The sequence below is a fragment of the Gobius niger genome (assembly GCF_951799975.1).
Source record: "Gobius niger genome assembly, chromosome: 13".
In the NCBI taxonomy this organism is placed as follows: domain Eukaryota; kingdom Metazoa; phylum Chordata; class Actinopteri; order Gobiiformes; family Gobiidae; genus Gobius; species Gobius niger.
In genome coordinates, this window is record NC_136864.1 from 9,686,243 (window position 1) to 9,702,256 (window position 16,014).

Here is a 16,014-nt window from a genome sequence, read left to right on the forward strand (position 1 = left end):
CCCGTTTTCATCCAGAGCCCAGAATGATCCACCATTTTGGTTTTGGGATTCCTCCGTAACATTAGTTGCCCTTTTAGTAAGCTAAAAACACCAGCATACTATACACAGTGGTGGCAATGGAGTCTTGCAGAGCGCGGAATATGGAAAAATATCCGAAATGTGACTTTTTCTTAACAATATTTGGAGCTTCAAGAGGGTCTACCCAAACCCCTCAACTTCCTGGTCTTGTACTTGTGTCCTGGGTTTGGAGCTTGGCATTTAAGATCCACTCTTGGAAATGCAGCGTCCGCCCTCAGCTTCTTCCCCTTCACTCCTTAGTGCACTTCGAATCAGGGATGTTCTAGTTTTGAGACAGACTTAAAAGTGCACTATTTTGTGATTTCTCTTTATTTGCTTGTCGACCTCCTTTGATTTCAGAGCAGAGGGAAGTTTTTCAGTACTGAACTCAAGCTGTTTTTTTCTTTTTTTTCTTTTGGAAAATGGTTTCTTGCTTCCACCAGCCGCTCCCTCCCCCCTCTCTCCTTGCCTCACATGACGGGCGTGAGCCAGTTCACCGCGGCGAGTGAACGTGAAAATGTAAAGGTAGTTTTAGAGTTGGAGCTTGTCGCTGATGGAAAAATCGCTGCTCCGTCGGTCAAGGGAGAAGGTTCAGACTCAACCTGGATCAAATCAAAGCACTGCGCGCAAGTCAGAGATTGGAGTGATTTAATAATGCACTTGTTCCTGAAAGGTTCATGTTCAGTTCAGCAAAACCAGGTCAGGTCTGAAGTGTTCAGACTCACTGGAGGATCGAGAGGGAGCCGGTCCGTGTGCTTGCCAGTCATGTGTTGTGTGAGAGCGATAAAGTCCAGCTTTTCTCATTTTCTATGAGAACTCTAGTTAGAATTTCTATGTACATAAATAAATGTATATTAAACTGTAAAAAAAAAAATGACTTTAGCAAATGCTATTTGACTTAAAATGTCAGACATTTGATTGGTAATGATGCAGAGGTTTATATTATATATGAGGACAAATACTTTTAAAACAGAAACGCCATCACTTCTGTTCATTTCATTATAATGACCTCTGGTTATGAACAGGGCTGTCGTTCAAAGTATTAAACGTTGAGTCTCTTCCTTGTTCAAGACGAGAAAAACATGTTTCCAGATCCAAGCCATAATTTGTGACAATTGTATCCAAATCTCCCATTGGCTGTTTTTGGCCTCTTGTACACACAAAATAAGATTTTCCACCATCGTCTACTACTCCATCTATCAGTTTGGTTGGAAATATGTACCATTTGTGCAATAAACTAAAGATTGTGCTTGTGCTGTGGTTATTATTTTTGATCATAAGATGCATGTGAGCTATGAATTATAAGCATTTATTAAATGTAGAGCTTTATTCAGTGGTTCTCACCTTTTATTTGAATTAACTAAGAAAGTACCACTAAAATTTCAAGACATTTCAGAAGAGTCCTGGCCCCGAGGGAAACATTGTATGTGGGTTGTTGGGACTTAATGGGTTGTGGATAGGGGTGGGAACTGATTCGAAACGATACGCGATACATGGTTTACGATAACAATTATCTGACGATATGCCGATACTGCTATAATCGATATATTGCACAAAAATAACCTAAGATTCATCATGATTAATGAAAAAACATTCTTTTAACCTTAATTTTAACATACCACATATTATTCATAATTTACATTTCTTCTCATGTGCTCTTTACCCCTTTTTCTGTGTCTATAAATGATCCCTGACTTACACACTGAAAATGGGTCTCAAGATCTGTCAGTGACTTAATTTACATTTAAAGGGGCTAGATACAAGTTAGCCATTTTATACTCACTACTGCCACTTCAGGTCATACATGTAACTGCACCTTCTATATTAAGCTTGTGCATGACGGCATTTCGGACCGAATTAACACCTTTTTGAGTGACAGTGCAGGATTTTAGAGGCAGTTGTGAATATGTCTGGGCTCATTCTACACCTTACGACATTGTTGAAACATGTAGGGGGAGGAAAATACTTAATTTGAACATTTTTAAACTCTGTATAGTCTCTTTAAACAAGAAACCACAGTCCTATTTAAAAAGGAATAAATCAACCCCAAATGAATCGTGTATAAAAGTATAAAAACTATCATTAAAAGTAAATTATTTGAGTGTTTGGTCCAAGTGCTTAAAACTGTAGCGCTGCCCCCTGCTGTCCTGACTGGAGCACTGCTGCCTCATTATGCATGACGTCATCAGAAGTATCGATACGGAACAAAAAGTATATCGTCTCACAAAACATCGCGATATATCGGAAGATCGATGTAACACTCCTAGTTGTGGGTGGATCTTTACCATAAATAACTTTATATTGTTTTGTCAGCCTTGTGATCACTGCTCAAACTAACAGAACTCTGAAAATGTGTCATGCACGTATTGAGTTGTTGCTAGTGAACAACTGGCTAAACATAATCTATACAGAGCCACATACGTTTCCACTTATACACAATCAGGCAGCAATGACTTTGACATTTTTTATTTAACAAATCTTTGCAAATAAACTCAACACTTCAGACAAATCAGCCATACCCGATCAAGCTTTCACAAACAATGACACTTTCAGAGCTGAATTACGTTCAACCTTTTCAATTGTAGTGGTCAAAGTACAATCAGACAAAAATCATCCACTTCTTCACGGCATTTCACTCATCAAACCAAATCCTTTTGTTCAGTTGTCATACAAAAAATATTAAAACAAACCTTAGCCTTAAGCCTTAATACATATGATATAATTTAGTACAAACAGCCCTTTGCAGCTCATCTCAGGAATCAAAGCTGAAAATGTTTTTGTTTTGTTTTGTGGGGGACAGAAATCAAAATCCGTTGGCGTAAGTTGCTTGTTGTATCAGGCTCCTCCATTCAAAATAGAGTTCTGCTTCATCATATGGGGGGGACGTCTTATATCCGATCAAACAGGTCGAAAAGATCTATGGCCTCACACTTTAATCCAGTTGATGGAAATGATCAGCCGAGTGTCATTATTATTATTATTACTCTTTATACTCCAGAAAATGTTGCAGTTTTTTCCGGTGCTCTGATGACAACTGGACAGCACTGAGGGTTAGAAACAAGAAAAGTGTCAGCAATTTTGTGTTTGTAAATTACTTCCAACACCACACCTTTAAACACATTGTAAAGGGATCCGTTATAAAGTGGAGTGTTACTAAAGCATTAACTGGTTGTGAGTGTGTGTGGCTCTTACTTGAGGTGTTCTCCAAACGTGGTGGTGATCCTGTAGAGGGCAGTCTTGAGTGCGGCTCTCAAAGCAAACCTCAGTGTTTTGTAGCTGCAGTCTCCCATAGTGCTGCTGCAGCGGACTGGTTTACTGGAGGCATGGGGCAGTTTAAAGTGTCTGTCCACGGCCTGCACAGGAGGAGCAGAATTTAAACATGTTTCTTGCTGCCTACAATCCTATATGGCAGTGAAATAAAGGCTGATTCCAGTAAATAAGTTACAATTGTCCTTAAAAAAAAAAAACTTCATCCAAAACCAATAATCAACTAATAATAATAACATGGCTTGCACTTTATAAGTTTACTAAGTCTCTCAAAGCGCGACACTGTAGTCGTTATTAATTCACTCCATACTCAGCGGTGGTAAGCTACTATTGCAGACACAGCTGCCCTTGGGTAGACTGACGGAAGCAAGGCTACGAGACTGTGCCATCTGCCCCTCCGACCACCGCCAACAACTCACTCACTCACTCACTCACTGCATTCATTCTGGTCTATTCATGACATCACACACAATAATAAGCTACTTCCGGGTCCAAACTGTTGAGTGCCATTGATAAACACAGGAAGGAAAAAAAAAACACAACTTTACATAAATCTCTTGCGGAATATATCTCACCATTTCTCCAGGAAAACACATATTTTTATATTTAAAATAAGCCTTCATTGTGTATGGAGAGAAAAATGGATAATTAATGCCAGAAAAGCATTACTAACAAAAATCCAGAGTAAATGTAATATTTATTTGTGATCAGATGTTAAAAAAATATATTTTATAGCAGCTTAAAATCAGCTAAATCCCTTCATAGTGAATAGGGCTAAAGCTCCGTTGGATCTGGAAGTAGAGCAATGACATCACTTAACAAACGTATTGTACATGTTTTAAAGTGGTTCATGAAGAAAACCTGCAAACTCTGCAGAGTTGACCCCGACAAACCGGTGGATCCGGGACCTTCTAGCTGTGATGCACGAGCGCTAACCACTGTACCACGATGCCACCCCGGTTAAACTAGTTGAACTACATCCAAAATATGAATAGCATGGACATTGTGTTCCTAATTTTACCTCTTGTAGAACCAACATTGAACTGAGAATGCTGGGTAATGTAGTTTGCACAACTCCAAACTGATCCTCTGTGAAGGAAGCCTGAACAAGGTAAGACAATCCTGCAGAGAAAGAGAGTAATGATTTGTTAAATAAAACCGCAAAACACTGACATGAAATGAGTAATTGTGTACCTTCTAGAGCCCAGATGTGAGCCTGACTGTCGGCGAAAAGCGCCTGACTGGAGGCTTCTGGAAGCTGCACGATAAGACAAAGAAACTTGTCATTCTCAGGGCAAGTGGAGCGGTGGCTTTACACACTGTGCTTTAGATAAACACGGATTAGTAAGACTAGCCTATGTCACCCATGCAATATTTAAGAAGATACATAAGCCACCGACACACGGGTTCAAGAGGATTTAGTCCCGTAGGAAACAAGTACAAAACCATGATGCCAGCCAGTATCAGGGTGAAAATGTAACATGCCATCCGGGGGAGGGGGGGTGACGACTTGAGGAGTGAACGATAGCGTCTGGTGAGGTAAATTAAAAAGGAAGGAGAAAGGAGAAGACACGAGTGAATCCTTAATTTGAGCTTTTAAAGTAATTGGTTGGGCCCATTTCCACAGCAGGGGCAGTGGAAAAGGTCTGCAATAGTAATGTGTGCACAATGAAGGCCCCAGACCAGTGTAAATTAATCATGCATCTCGACAGAATTAAGAGGGAAATGCCCACAACGTACAGGGGTATGACAAAAAGGATATTAGGAAAAAGTGAAGGCGTTTCAGTGGTTTCATTTGAAGAGAAATGCTGTGCCAAGTTGCTAAAAATACAATTGAAAATTTATTGAAATGCTTCAATAAATCTGACTTTCTGAAATGTACTTCTAAATTTTGTCTAGAAAATAATTAAAGCCACATTGCAGAACGTTCTAGGTTATCTGTTGCTTCATCACAAGGCCAACCCTTTCGTAACGACCTAAGAAACTTAAACATGCTGGTGACACCGCAGCGCAGAGGCCACCCGATCCGGCCGATATATCGGGCCAATACTTGGGGATTTTACAATGTTAACTATCGGCCGCTCTAGCGCAGAAAAAAGCTGATATTTCCGGGACTGAAAATGATAGAGACTTCCCGTTTGCATCGGAAAGAGCAAAACTAGTCCTCCTACAACTGCATTGGCCTCAGGGGAGGGGAGAAACATCGCAATGAAAATTGGTTAGCTACAAATTTGTCAAATACAAGTTTCACTAAACCTTCGTCAATTAGGTGCAACATGCTGCATGTCATTTTCAAATGCAGAATCTGGAGAATTTAATCGCAGTTAGTTTTAAGCTCCACTATTGTATTTTTGATCGCCGAGCAAAATGCCGCGGCATCGACAACTAAGTCAAAGCTGGGACAGAAACTATGATTGGATCACCTAAAGTAATCCAATAAAATTGGACACTGCTGGAACGGAAAGGTTTTTTTTTTTTTTTTTTTTTTTAAATCTGCCAAAAATATCGGCATCGGCCTTAGAAAAACCCATATCGATCTGCCTCTATCACAGCGTCGCCTACACAGTTTTTGCAAAGGGTCCAAAAGCAAATCAGCAACATCTCCATGGAGACGAGCTGCCGATGTCCCGCTCCCGGCAAAGTTACGAGTCAGAGCAGGAGGAGAGCACCCGCACAGTAAAAACGAAGGTTTATGAGGTAGTTTTTGCAGTATGGCTTTAAATGCTTACAATACTCGAGTTTAATTATTATTAAATGATTCTATTCTTGGAAGTACAGGCATTTTGGAAAGGGAGATGAACATGCAGGGAGACCAGTCACACTTGAGGGAAAATGGTGAATTCATGCTACAACTACAGCTTCTTACCTTGTTAAACCAATACATAATCAGCACCCGCTTTGCCAAGAAGTTTTTAACCTGAATGGGACAATTTCATTGTAAGCAAAATGGGACTTTGAGAAGAAAAAATGTCTAAGAGGCTAAAGAAGAAGCACTTTGAACAATATCAGCGCAAGACTTTCACTATTTTACAGCTGCATCTGCTCTAGGATATCATCATCTAAATGTGTGCTTATTGTAATCCATTCCAAGACAAAAATGTCTGCCATGAGCTAGAAACTTGCTCTAGCACAAGATTCTGAGGAAGTTGCCGATAGCAAAGTTGAATTCATCTGAGAAATGTGCTGGAACTTCAAAGTCACCCTCATCTAGTCACGGTAATGTATTATTTTATTGAGTTATATCAGTGAAGAGTAAAAGCTTATGTCAATCCAGTGCATGAGCTCCATACCTGGTCTCGTCTGTTTAGGAGAAACTGAGCGATGAAGCCAGGTTTGGAGGCTTCCTGTTTGGGAGGTGGCACTGGGGCCGGGGACGGAGGAAGGCTGCCATTGGTCTTGGAGTCTGATGTTAGAGGAAACGACAAACACAAATTTACCATATACGAGGTCATGCAGGAGAGCAGAAAGACCAAATAATGCATGACTGTGATGTAGGCTTCTTAAATAGCTCATCTCCCACGGGGTATTTTATTAATGTTAAATTCTCTGACACAAACCCAGCCATTCGATTGTTTGCTCACCTGTGGATGTGGACCAGAGCTTGTGTCCTCTCCTGGCGATATGCGGGCTCTGAACTGTCCCGTGCCAGGGTGAACACTGCTCTACTGGGGCGGTGAGGCGGCGCAGGGTGGGGGAGAAGGGGCTGTCCAAGTCTGGGGTGAAGGGGGCGGTTAAAGGGCTGTAAGAGCCTCCTCCCGTGATGGAGCGGGCAAATACTGAGGCGGGAGTCTTCAACACCACCGCGGGACGAGGAGAGAACAGATCATCTCCAGATGTCGCTGAGAGATAAAAATGTGTTTAGAAAATATCATTGTTTTAATTGTTTACCCTTTTCAAGACAACAAAGACATTTTAATAGCTAACTTGAAACATAAACCCTTAGAAAACTCGAGGTCAGAATTCCAGAGTTGACAGATTTAATTACTACATAACACACATTAAATCAACCAAGTCATTGTAGCTTCTTCAAATCAAATTGTGAGAACATTTTTCCTTCCCAAAACAAAAAGGTAAGAAAGCCGTAACTGTTTTTTTTTTTCTTCTTTAATCTCAATGAGTTTTATCCTGGATAAATAATCTCTTTTTCAAGAGTGTCCTGGCCAAGATGCAGGGGAACAAGTTTACACACAGTTCATTAAAGCAGAACTAAGTAGCTCATGCCCCTAGAGGCCATAAGCTGCCTCTGCAGGTGTCGTAGCATGCTGTGTTTTTTTACTCATTAATTGTCCGTGAGAGTAGATACTACCCTGACAGAAAAGACAAAGTAAGAGAGGGATATTGTACATTTTGAAGGATTGAAAATCAAGCCGTAACGAAAATAAAGACGCAGCTCTGCTGTTTTTCAGAGCGCGCAGGGCTCTCTCTCTCTCTCTAACGTTTCACACCGCCTCTTATCTTGGATGAGCTCTTACAAGTTGTATCACTGCCTTGCTAGCTAACTTTCCTGACACGGGCGCTAACAACAACACGGGGAAGAAAACCACGATGCAAACGCGGTTAAAGACTAATAATATGGAGTGCTCTTCTCACGTAAGTCTCAGGACGAGCTCATCTAAGTCGTCCTCCTCTGAGACTTTTACGCGCAAGTTTATGCACATTTCTGCTGCAAAATGTACCGTGACTGTTCAGATCAGGTTTAGTTTAGCTCCATTTATCCTGCAATCTCACATTTTTACTAACATAAATAACATGCAGCCTATATATATATAAACATTTATTTTAAAAAAACACTTATGAGAGATTATTCATGAAGGATAAAAATTGCTCATGACAGATTTTCTTCAACCCTGTCCTTCAAAATGAAGGAGAGAAATTATCCCGAGCAAAACCACTGATCCAATTACACAATGGAGATGTTCTTTTTTCGCTCAAACGTGGCTGTAAATACTGCTAAAGTGGCGCTAGCCCACAATTAGCTTTGCCCGTTAGCCTGTTAGCTTCTTCTTCGTGATTTCATTAGTGTGTATTGCGCCTCCGACCCGGTACAGGAAAGTTGCGAAGGTGGTTTTCTGGCCAGGCACCGGGGGAGATGAAAGACCCCCCTCTCATCCCATCAACACTTGTATTACCCCCAGAGGGACTACAAAACGTATTTTGTACCTGAGGTCCCAGAGGAGCTCTTCCTCTCACTCCCGGTGGACAGCGACTTGGCCCGGCCGTTCGTCGCCACAGTGTCGTGATAAGTGACAAGTCTCTGGGTCAGATCAGAGAGCAACGACAGGCACTCCTTACTGACGGCATTCCAGTTATGAGGATGGCCCCCTAGAGGACGGAAACACAATAATATCAAATACATGCCCTGTTAACGGGGTGTCGATGATTACCCCTGCAGTCCAACGTACCTGGCTGACTCAAACTAAAGACTTCAGCACGACGCAACACAGAGTGCTGAGAGAGAAGAGCCAAGTCTTTCAGAGCTAAAAACTAAAATGAAATAGAAAAAGATTGTTTGGATCCACACTGTGCCACACTGCCAAATACGGTCTTTAAAGTTTACTGCTATTATTTACCTTCAAAATAACTGGCTGCTTCTCTGATATGACTTTGGCCAGACACTGGTGGGCGTCGTCAGTGAACGTTGACTGCACAGGAAAACTGTACAACTACATGAAAAAGCACAAAAACAGCAATTCAACGCCTGACAAGAAATATCTAAACACCTGTAAAGCGGTAAAAGCATGGCATTATTAAAAAACAGTTACAACACTTTTGACATTTCCTGTTCTTTTGTGTGGTGGTTCTCAACTGGTGGGACCCCAAAAAAGGTTGGCAAGCCATTCCCATTTCTTTGAATATTTATCCCTTATAAAATATACAGGATTATCTGATTATGTAAACATAAAATACAGTAATTTACCTAAGAACATTTAATCCATTTGGGGTTTGCCATCCTAGGATTATGGCGGGTCCTGAAAGCATCTCAGTTGAGAACCACTGCTTTGGTGTATGTGTGTAATGTGTGAAATGAAACTAGTAAAATCTATAAAAAATAAACCAGATATTGCCATTTGGACATTCATCACAAACTAAATGTTTCACTATTTGGACCAAATCAAGTGCTGGAAAGCCATAATAACAAAAGTCCTTCAATGTTGCATTTATATAGCGTTTTTGCAGGCAGTATTTTTCTTTTGATGCCCTGTTGGGTCGATGGACAGCGCAATAGAAAGTTACTTGGCCGTTATACAAATTAAAGATGACAAATATTTTAGTATAGGTATTGACAAAAGTATTGTTCAGGTATGGTAAACCAAGTATCATTAAATGAACGCACCCCAGCCCTCGTTGCCTTAGCTGCCAATCTACACCGTCCACCCACCACTAACCAGTCACTCACCCAGTATTCCCTCATTTCCCATCCTGATACCAACTAGGCCTAAACTCTATTTCCGTTATTAATACACTTAATGCAACACTGATTAGCACCTGATTTTCTCAATTCTGTATTACAATATGCTGCCCCCTAGTGTTGCAGAATGAAACCATTTATCACAAGGCACAGAAAACACTTATGAAACCAATTGCCCCCGAACTGCTGTCTAGCCTTACCTCGGTGACAAATATCCTGAAAAGCTGCAGAGTGGTGTACCAGGTGAAAAGGAGGAAGGTGCCACTGATCCATGTGTGGTAGAGTAAGGAGAGATCCAACAGGCCGCCCACGGTGTCCAGAGCGTGTGCAGCGCTGAGGAGCAGGTTACACAAATGCATTATTAAGGCACAACAAATCTATTCAGACAACAAGAAGTGCCAGGTCAATAATGTCAAAATGTCATCGGGTAAATCCACTGACCAGTCTACTTCCAGTTGTAGAGTTTGACAGATCCAGCCTTTGGGAATATGTCCTGGCGATATAAGAAAAACAATGTTTAACAATGGGCATTTCAGCACATACGGAAGTTGTGTTATTGGGCAACACATTTAACCTGCAGTGTTTGTGAACATGTGTATGTTAATGATGTGGTAGGAATGGAAAACTGCTAATGGGGGTGGATAACCATCTATAAAATAAAATCTACCATTTACCATGTTTGGGCTGGCAGATTTATTGCGTTATGCATGTGATCATGGCTTAAAGAGACTAGATGCAAGTTGGTAATTTTATGCTCACTACTGCCACCTCAGGTCTTACACGTAACTGCAGTCTATTAAGCTCTTGCATGACAGCACTTCGGACCAAAGTAACACCTTTTCGAGTGACAGTGCAGGATTTTAGAGGCAGTTGTGGTGAACAGGTCTGGGCTCATTCAACACATTAGAACATTGCTGGAATATGTAGGAAACTGTATCTAAACTACATATAGTCCCTTTAACGCAAATTAGTTCCATCATGTTTTAACCTCACTTGCTCCTTCTCTATCATATGCGTGTGCAACTTCCTGAAAGGCAGACGGGTCATTATGGCCCAGTTTAGCTGATCTTTAGGAGCTGTGCTGTGTCACGCCAAAATAAATGATTGCGTGCGCGCACTGAAATGAGTAATTCAGCATAATAAATTGTGTCCAAATGATCAAAATGGGAGCGTTTACGTCAGCCTAGTAATGATAATCAACATAATAATTACAATAAAATGAACTGATTAATCATTATTTCAAAAGTCTGATTAACTAGTAGACGGCTAACTCTGAACTCTAGATGACTTACCCAAAAAGAAGTACAAAACAATGAAGTTCCTTATAGAATAAAGTGCTTGAGCGGCACTGCACTTCACCACGAGAGGTATGGACTCCTTGAAGCGCAGATATTTGTATTGCTGAAAGTAGATAGAAAAAACATTAATTTAATTGCAATAAGCAAAGTTATAGACACAAACCATTTGACCACCAACCCATCCAACATGACAACATGGAAATATATTGATCCATGGCCAGTAGAGTTGTTATGATACAATTTTTCCCCTTAATCCAACCCCAATCACAATATTTAGGCTCGGTGGAGCTGCTGATAGAGAAGCTAAACCCAAGCTAAGAATACAAAGTAAACCGAATCCGTAACCTTTAAGTCAGCTGCTCGATTCTGCTAAAAATCAACATGAGAGCCAATGCCGGTATGGGTGTTAGAACCCTAATCACCACAGAGGTATAGAGCAAGTAAATAATCTTTCAGAAGCAGTCCAAGGCAAGACATATTTACACCACATACCTGAACTGTGTGGAAGGGGACATAGTTCATGTTGTGCATGACGCCCAAAAGGCTGTGAGAGAACCCCATGAACGCCCCGGACAGCAGAAGGAAAAGATGATACTCGTTCAAACACATCTGCGCAGGCCCATCGCTGAAATGACGAACAAAACCGTTAGTTGACACATGTCATACAATATGCATAATATAATTGCGGCTGGGTGTAACATTACAGCCACTTACTCATCACTCTGTTGACAAGAGTAACCAAGAGTCTCGTATCTACCGCCAACGGTGACGGCACAGCACCAAGCGACTACCATTCCCATAACGCCATGGACCAGTGAACTGAAAAACTGGCGAGGGTGGAGCAGCTGACCGAGTAAGGCAATTTTGGAACAGGCAATAGTAGGGATGACTGTGGTAGAGGGAAAATAATGAGAAAAAAACACATTCGGATTGAATTTACAAGTACTTACCTGTGTAATACTCCAGGTTTAGAAAGCCAACCATTATAATCACACCGCTCAGAAGGATCAAGGAAAATATGGCGTTTATACTGAATAGGAGGGACAGGCATTCTGTACACAGGAGAAATTATCTTAGATTAAAAGTTTTGTTTATGGAATAATAGAAAATGGAAGAGCAAATCTGACCTGATATCCATTGCACTGGATGGAAAATACTGAATCGACTAAGGATTACAAAAGCTGCAGTAGTCGGTGGCAACAATAGGACTGCCCAAGCAATACTGGCGGCAGCTCTCCAGCAAATCACCTGAGTGCACAATTTTACATCATCATCGTCGTCAGACTTTGGTGCCCAGTGTTGAAACAAATAATGCAACTAAAAGAACTTAAATAGGAGAACTGCTGAATTGGTGCTTATGTCATTTCCTGACACTTAACGAGTGCAAATCTAATGTTGAGACTGACTTACATCAAATGACATAAATCGATTTGAACATTAAAAAAAAAGAAAAAATCAGTTCCAAGGACAAAAAGGCCAATGTGTCATTTGCATCCGACATATAACTGTCTTTTTCAAAAACAAAATGAATCAGCTCATTTTAGAGAGTCATTCATTTAAGTGTCTAACAGTAACAAGTGAGAACTATTTGTGTTAGAAAATATTAAGACTTACGATAGATCACTTGTTACATTTCAAAACAAAGGTAGAATGAATCTGCCAGATCATTTCACTGGAGCATTTTACTTTGTTACATTGAAAGTTAGCATAGCTGTTAGCAAAATGCTAATAACACCGCTCAGAGCTCGGCGCCTCTGCTTCCTTTTAACGTGAATACTGCTTTAGCACTTACCTTACGGACAAACCAACAACTTTGCTGAGCTGAAAACATGTTGATTTTCTTCACAGAGCACAATAATCTCTCCGGACCTCCTCCTGTCAAACTATTTTCCTCCGGTTTCCCACATCGCGCCACATGCATCCGAAGACCTCTGAAGGACCCCGGCAGAGGCGGCCAACTTGATGCCTGCTGCTATTTCTGACAGGCAGACAGAGGATACTGCCGTTTTCTTTAGAATTAAACGAATATGCAAAAAGGGAAAAGTAAAAGGGCAAAACGAACATAAAGTGACCCTGGTAATTAATATAAACTAGCTGTATATTAGAAAAGAAAACTAAGGTTTAAAAATACAGATTTCAAATTAAGACAATGAATGTGTAACATGGCCAAATTATTTAATTACAATTCAAGTTGCATCACATGCCATAAAATAGGCGTTTCTCGCAGTAATCGTCTAATCTAACTATATACATGTGTACAATGCACTGAAGATGCTGTATTGTCTATATAGGTCAGTTATGGATGCTTTTATCATGGTGATAGCCGTTTCCATAATTTGGGAAGCTGTGTTTATCCAGAACAGTCTTCTTGTCATTGTCCCGAGTGAATGGCTTGGTTTCAAAGGCATTGGCGGGCAGTTTCTGAGATAATCCAATGGACATTTCAGTCTGAACGTGTCTGTGTGTTAGGGGTTTCTGTCCAGGTTTGTGGTTGATTGCTGGGAGCGCGAGCTGCTCCCTCTGCACCTTCTTGTCCTCCCAGAGCTTGAGCAGGCGCCGCTGATTGTTGGTCATGTCCTTCAGGTTCTGCTGCAGACTCTGGACCTGATCCTCCAATAGTGTTTTGGACGTGACCGTGTTGGCCAGCTCTGACGTCAGATCATCAATGGTCAGGCTGAGTTTACCCGTCTTTTCCACCAGAGAGATGCACTCGCGGTCCTTCTCGTGCAGGTCATTGATGATGTCCTTAGTGGTCTTCCCGTTGAACTTGGGACTGGCCTCTAGTCCAATCTCAGTGCGGAGCGTCTTCACTTGCTTCCTCAGCTCCTTGTTGTCCATGGTCAAGGTCTTGAGCTTCTGCTTGAGAGCCTCCGTGGAGCGCATCCTGGACTCGTACTGCCTCAGCTTCTCTCTCAAAACGCTCTCCCTGTGCAAAGCGTCGTCTCTCTCCTTTCTGCACTTCTCCAAAAGTTTAAGCGTCTCAAACTTGGAAACCTTCGCATCCTTTCCGTTTGAAGCCATCCTTCAGCAGGCTGTCCAAACCCCGATGAAAAATCTATGAGCGCAAAACCATTGTCTGCAGCGAAACAAGTCTCAAAAAGTTAAATGTACATCCAAATATCCATTGTTTTGATAAATCCTCTCACATGCGCACGCGGACGGGAGCATGGTTGACACTACTGAGCAGGTGACATTCTTGGTACTGGGATATCTCTCTGACAGGCTGCTGCTCCGGTGTAACACAAAGCTGGGGCTAGAATAACCTTTAATTAGGGCGCCACCATCCTTTTGACACAGTTTCGAGTGACACAATTTTTTTTTTTTTTTAGTTTTGTTAATCAATGTAAAAACACTACTCGGTGGAAATAACAAACAAGGGGTCAAGAGCTTCAAGAAGTGTTAATGGCGCAAACTCAAGCCGAATCGGCAGTTGGCACGTGCGCCGCGTAATTTTCCATTGTCGGTGCGCGGTGCGTTAAAGCGTGACACGGCGGAGTCGATTAGTGTCTTCACGCCGACAGCGCTGATGAATGAGTAGGAAAATCAGTATCAGCAGAATGTTTGCTTTCAGGGCCACTAAATAAAAGTCCTATTAGTTTCAATCTCACGATAAATATTTAAAAAGTCGAACTGTTGAAATTCGCAGACAGGCCGACCCCGAGTCGGATAACCTGCACGTGTGGGGTCCAGGGTGAGACGAGGTACAGTGTTGTTTTGCTTGAGCCATGTTTATTAAAAGCGAAGTAATATCTAATTGCAACTGAAATGAAATTGCAATTTTATTAATAGAAATGAGTCATTTGCTGCAGTTTTTGATAAGAAGTACAATATTGTGCTCTGCGGACAAGAACATATCCTGCTCTCACGGTGCATTATTATGTGAAAAACACTGTCTTTAGACCAGTAGTTTCCAAAGGCAGGATTGGAACCCCTTATATTAGGGGATCGTGGGACTCTGAAGTGGGGATCGCATTTCTGACATTGACATTTGGCGATCAGACCCCGGCGGTAGACATAGATGTATGAAAGTTAGTATGGATGAACAGCTTGGAGTTAGGGATGTTTTCCCCCGGAGCCTGGACACTGGTGGTGGTAGGCTATAGGACAGGGGTTTCCAAACAACAAAATTCTACTGTTTTTAGTATGTTTTTGAGTGTATAACAGCATATAATTTGTGAAAACCATTCAAATGCTTAAAACAAACTGTAAATACATATGAACTTGATATTCAAATGCTTTTTCTTCCTTTAAGTAGCATGCAACGCAATAACTTTATACAATGGGGGTCCCAAGCTTTTTACGTGCCAATTTTTGGGGTCCCGGCCAAAAAAGTTTGGGAACCCCTGGTATAGGAGACCCGTGAAGGATGCAGCAGGGAGAAGCCGTGGGCAGAAGAGGGGAGAGGGGCGGAGGTGGGTCACAGCACACGCTTGGAGGTGAACGAACCATGATTGCTGGGGCTTAAAGGCGGGACCGAGGGCAATGATTTGCTGCTACGGAGGTACTGCTCTTACGCTGATGGCTGAGGTGGAGGTGTGGCCCTCTCGGAAGCGATCATTGGCTGAAGGTCGGTGCTGCTGAAATTAGTCTTTCAGGTTGAATTAGCGACTATAGGCTTCATTACTGTATCAAAAATATCCAAACAAACACAATAAAAACAGATTTTAAACGGTTTGCACCTCAACCTCTTAACCCCATCTGAACCGAGCACATTTTCTCCAGTTCGGCTTTACCCAAATCTAAAAACCTCTCAACAATGTAATGCCTCATTTGAAAGCTAAGACCAACAACAGTGATTGTAACTTTTTTGTCGCCGTGATTTTGTCACATTTTTCAATTGTTTTTGTCATGTTATTGTTGCTTTTTCATTGTTTTTTTTGTTGCATTTTTGTCGTGTTTTCGTCACGTTTGTATTGCGTTTTGGTCATGTTTTCGTCGGACTTTTGTCACTTTTATGTTGCATTTCTGGCACATTTTTATCAC

General features: G+C 41.5%; 2 protein-coding genes across 3 annotated transcripts; both read right to left on the reverse strand.

The window, feature by feature from the left end:
• Positions 1 to 2,536: 2,536 nt before the first annotated feature.
• ndc1 (NDC1 transmembrane nucleoporin) lies at positions 2,537 to 12,969 on the reverse strand. 2 transcript variants are annotated; one of them, XM_079569742.1, is made up of 18 exons: positions 12,824 to 12,969; positions 12,159 to 12,279; positions 11,982 to 12,083; positions 11,746 to 11,920; positions 11,524 to 11,656; positions 11,026 to 11,134; positions 10,175 to 10,226; positions 9,934 to 10,066; positions 8,895 to 8,987; positions 8,727 to 8,808; positions 8,485 to 8,646; positions 6,906 to 7,163; positions 6,615 to 6,727; positions 6,191 to 6,241; positions 4,519 to 4,582; positions 4,346 to 4,446; positions 3,250 to 3,410; positions 2,537 to 3,101 (listed from the first exon to the last, which is right to left on the reverse strand). In XM_079569742.1, exons 1-18 carry the CDS (start codon positions 12,950 to 12,952, stop codon positions 3,038 to 3,040), a joined length of 2,103 nt encoding a protein of 700 aa, XP_079425868.1. In that variant the 5' UTR covers positions 12,953 to 12,969; the 3' UTR covers positions 2,537 to 3,037. The 2 variants fall into 2 exon arrangements, with proteins under 2 accessions (XP_079425868.1, XP_079425869.1); XM_079569743.1 differs by lacking the exon at positions 6,191 to 6,241.
• A 342-nt stretch (positions 12,970 to 13,311) lies between these two features.
• LOC306972778 (uncharacterized protein) lies at positions 13,312 to 14,052 on the reverse strand (the record flags this gene model as incomplete). Its single annotated transcript, XM_079569484.1, has 1 exon — positions 13,312 to 14,052. One exon carries the CDS (start codon positions 14,050 to 14,052, stop codon positions 13,324 to 13,326), a length of 729 nt encoding a protein of 242 aa, XP_079425610.1. The 3' UTR covers positions 13,312 to 13,323.
• Between the last annotated feature and the right edge of the window lie 1,962 nt (positions 14,053 to 16,014).

What these genes read in the sequence shown, in the direction of transcription:
- ndc1 (XM_079569742.1), bottom strand. Translation starts at nt 12,952, where the DNA reads ATGCATGTGGCGCGATGTGGGAAACCGGAGGAAAATAGTTTGACAGGA. An exon ending in GCTCTGGTCCACATCCACAG is followed by an intron (nt 6,728 to 6,905) that starts GTGAGCAAACAA and finishes CTCTAACATCAG; the next exon opens with ACTCCAAGACCAATGGCAGC. An exon ending in TCCTAAACAGACGAGACCAG is followed by an intron (nt 6,242 to 6,614) that starts GTATGGAGCTCA and finishes TGTCCCATTCAG; the next exon opens with GTTAAAAACTTCTTGGCAAA.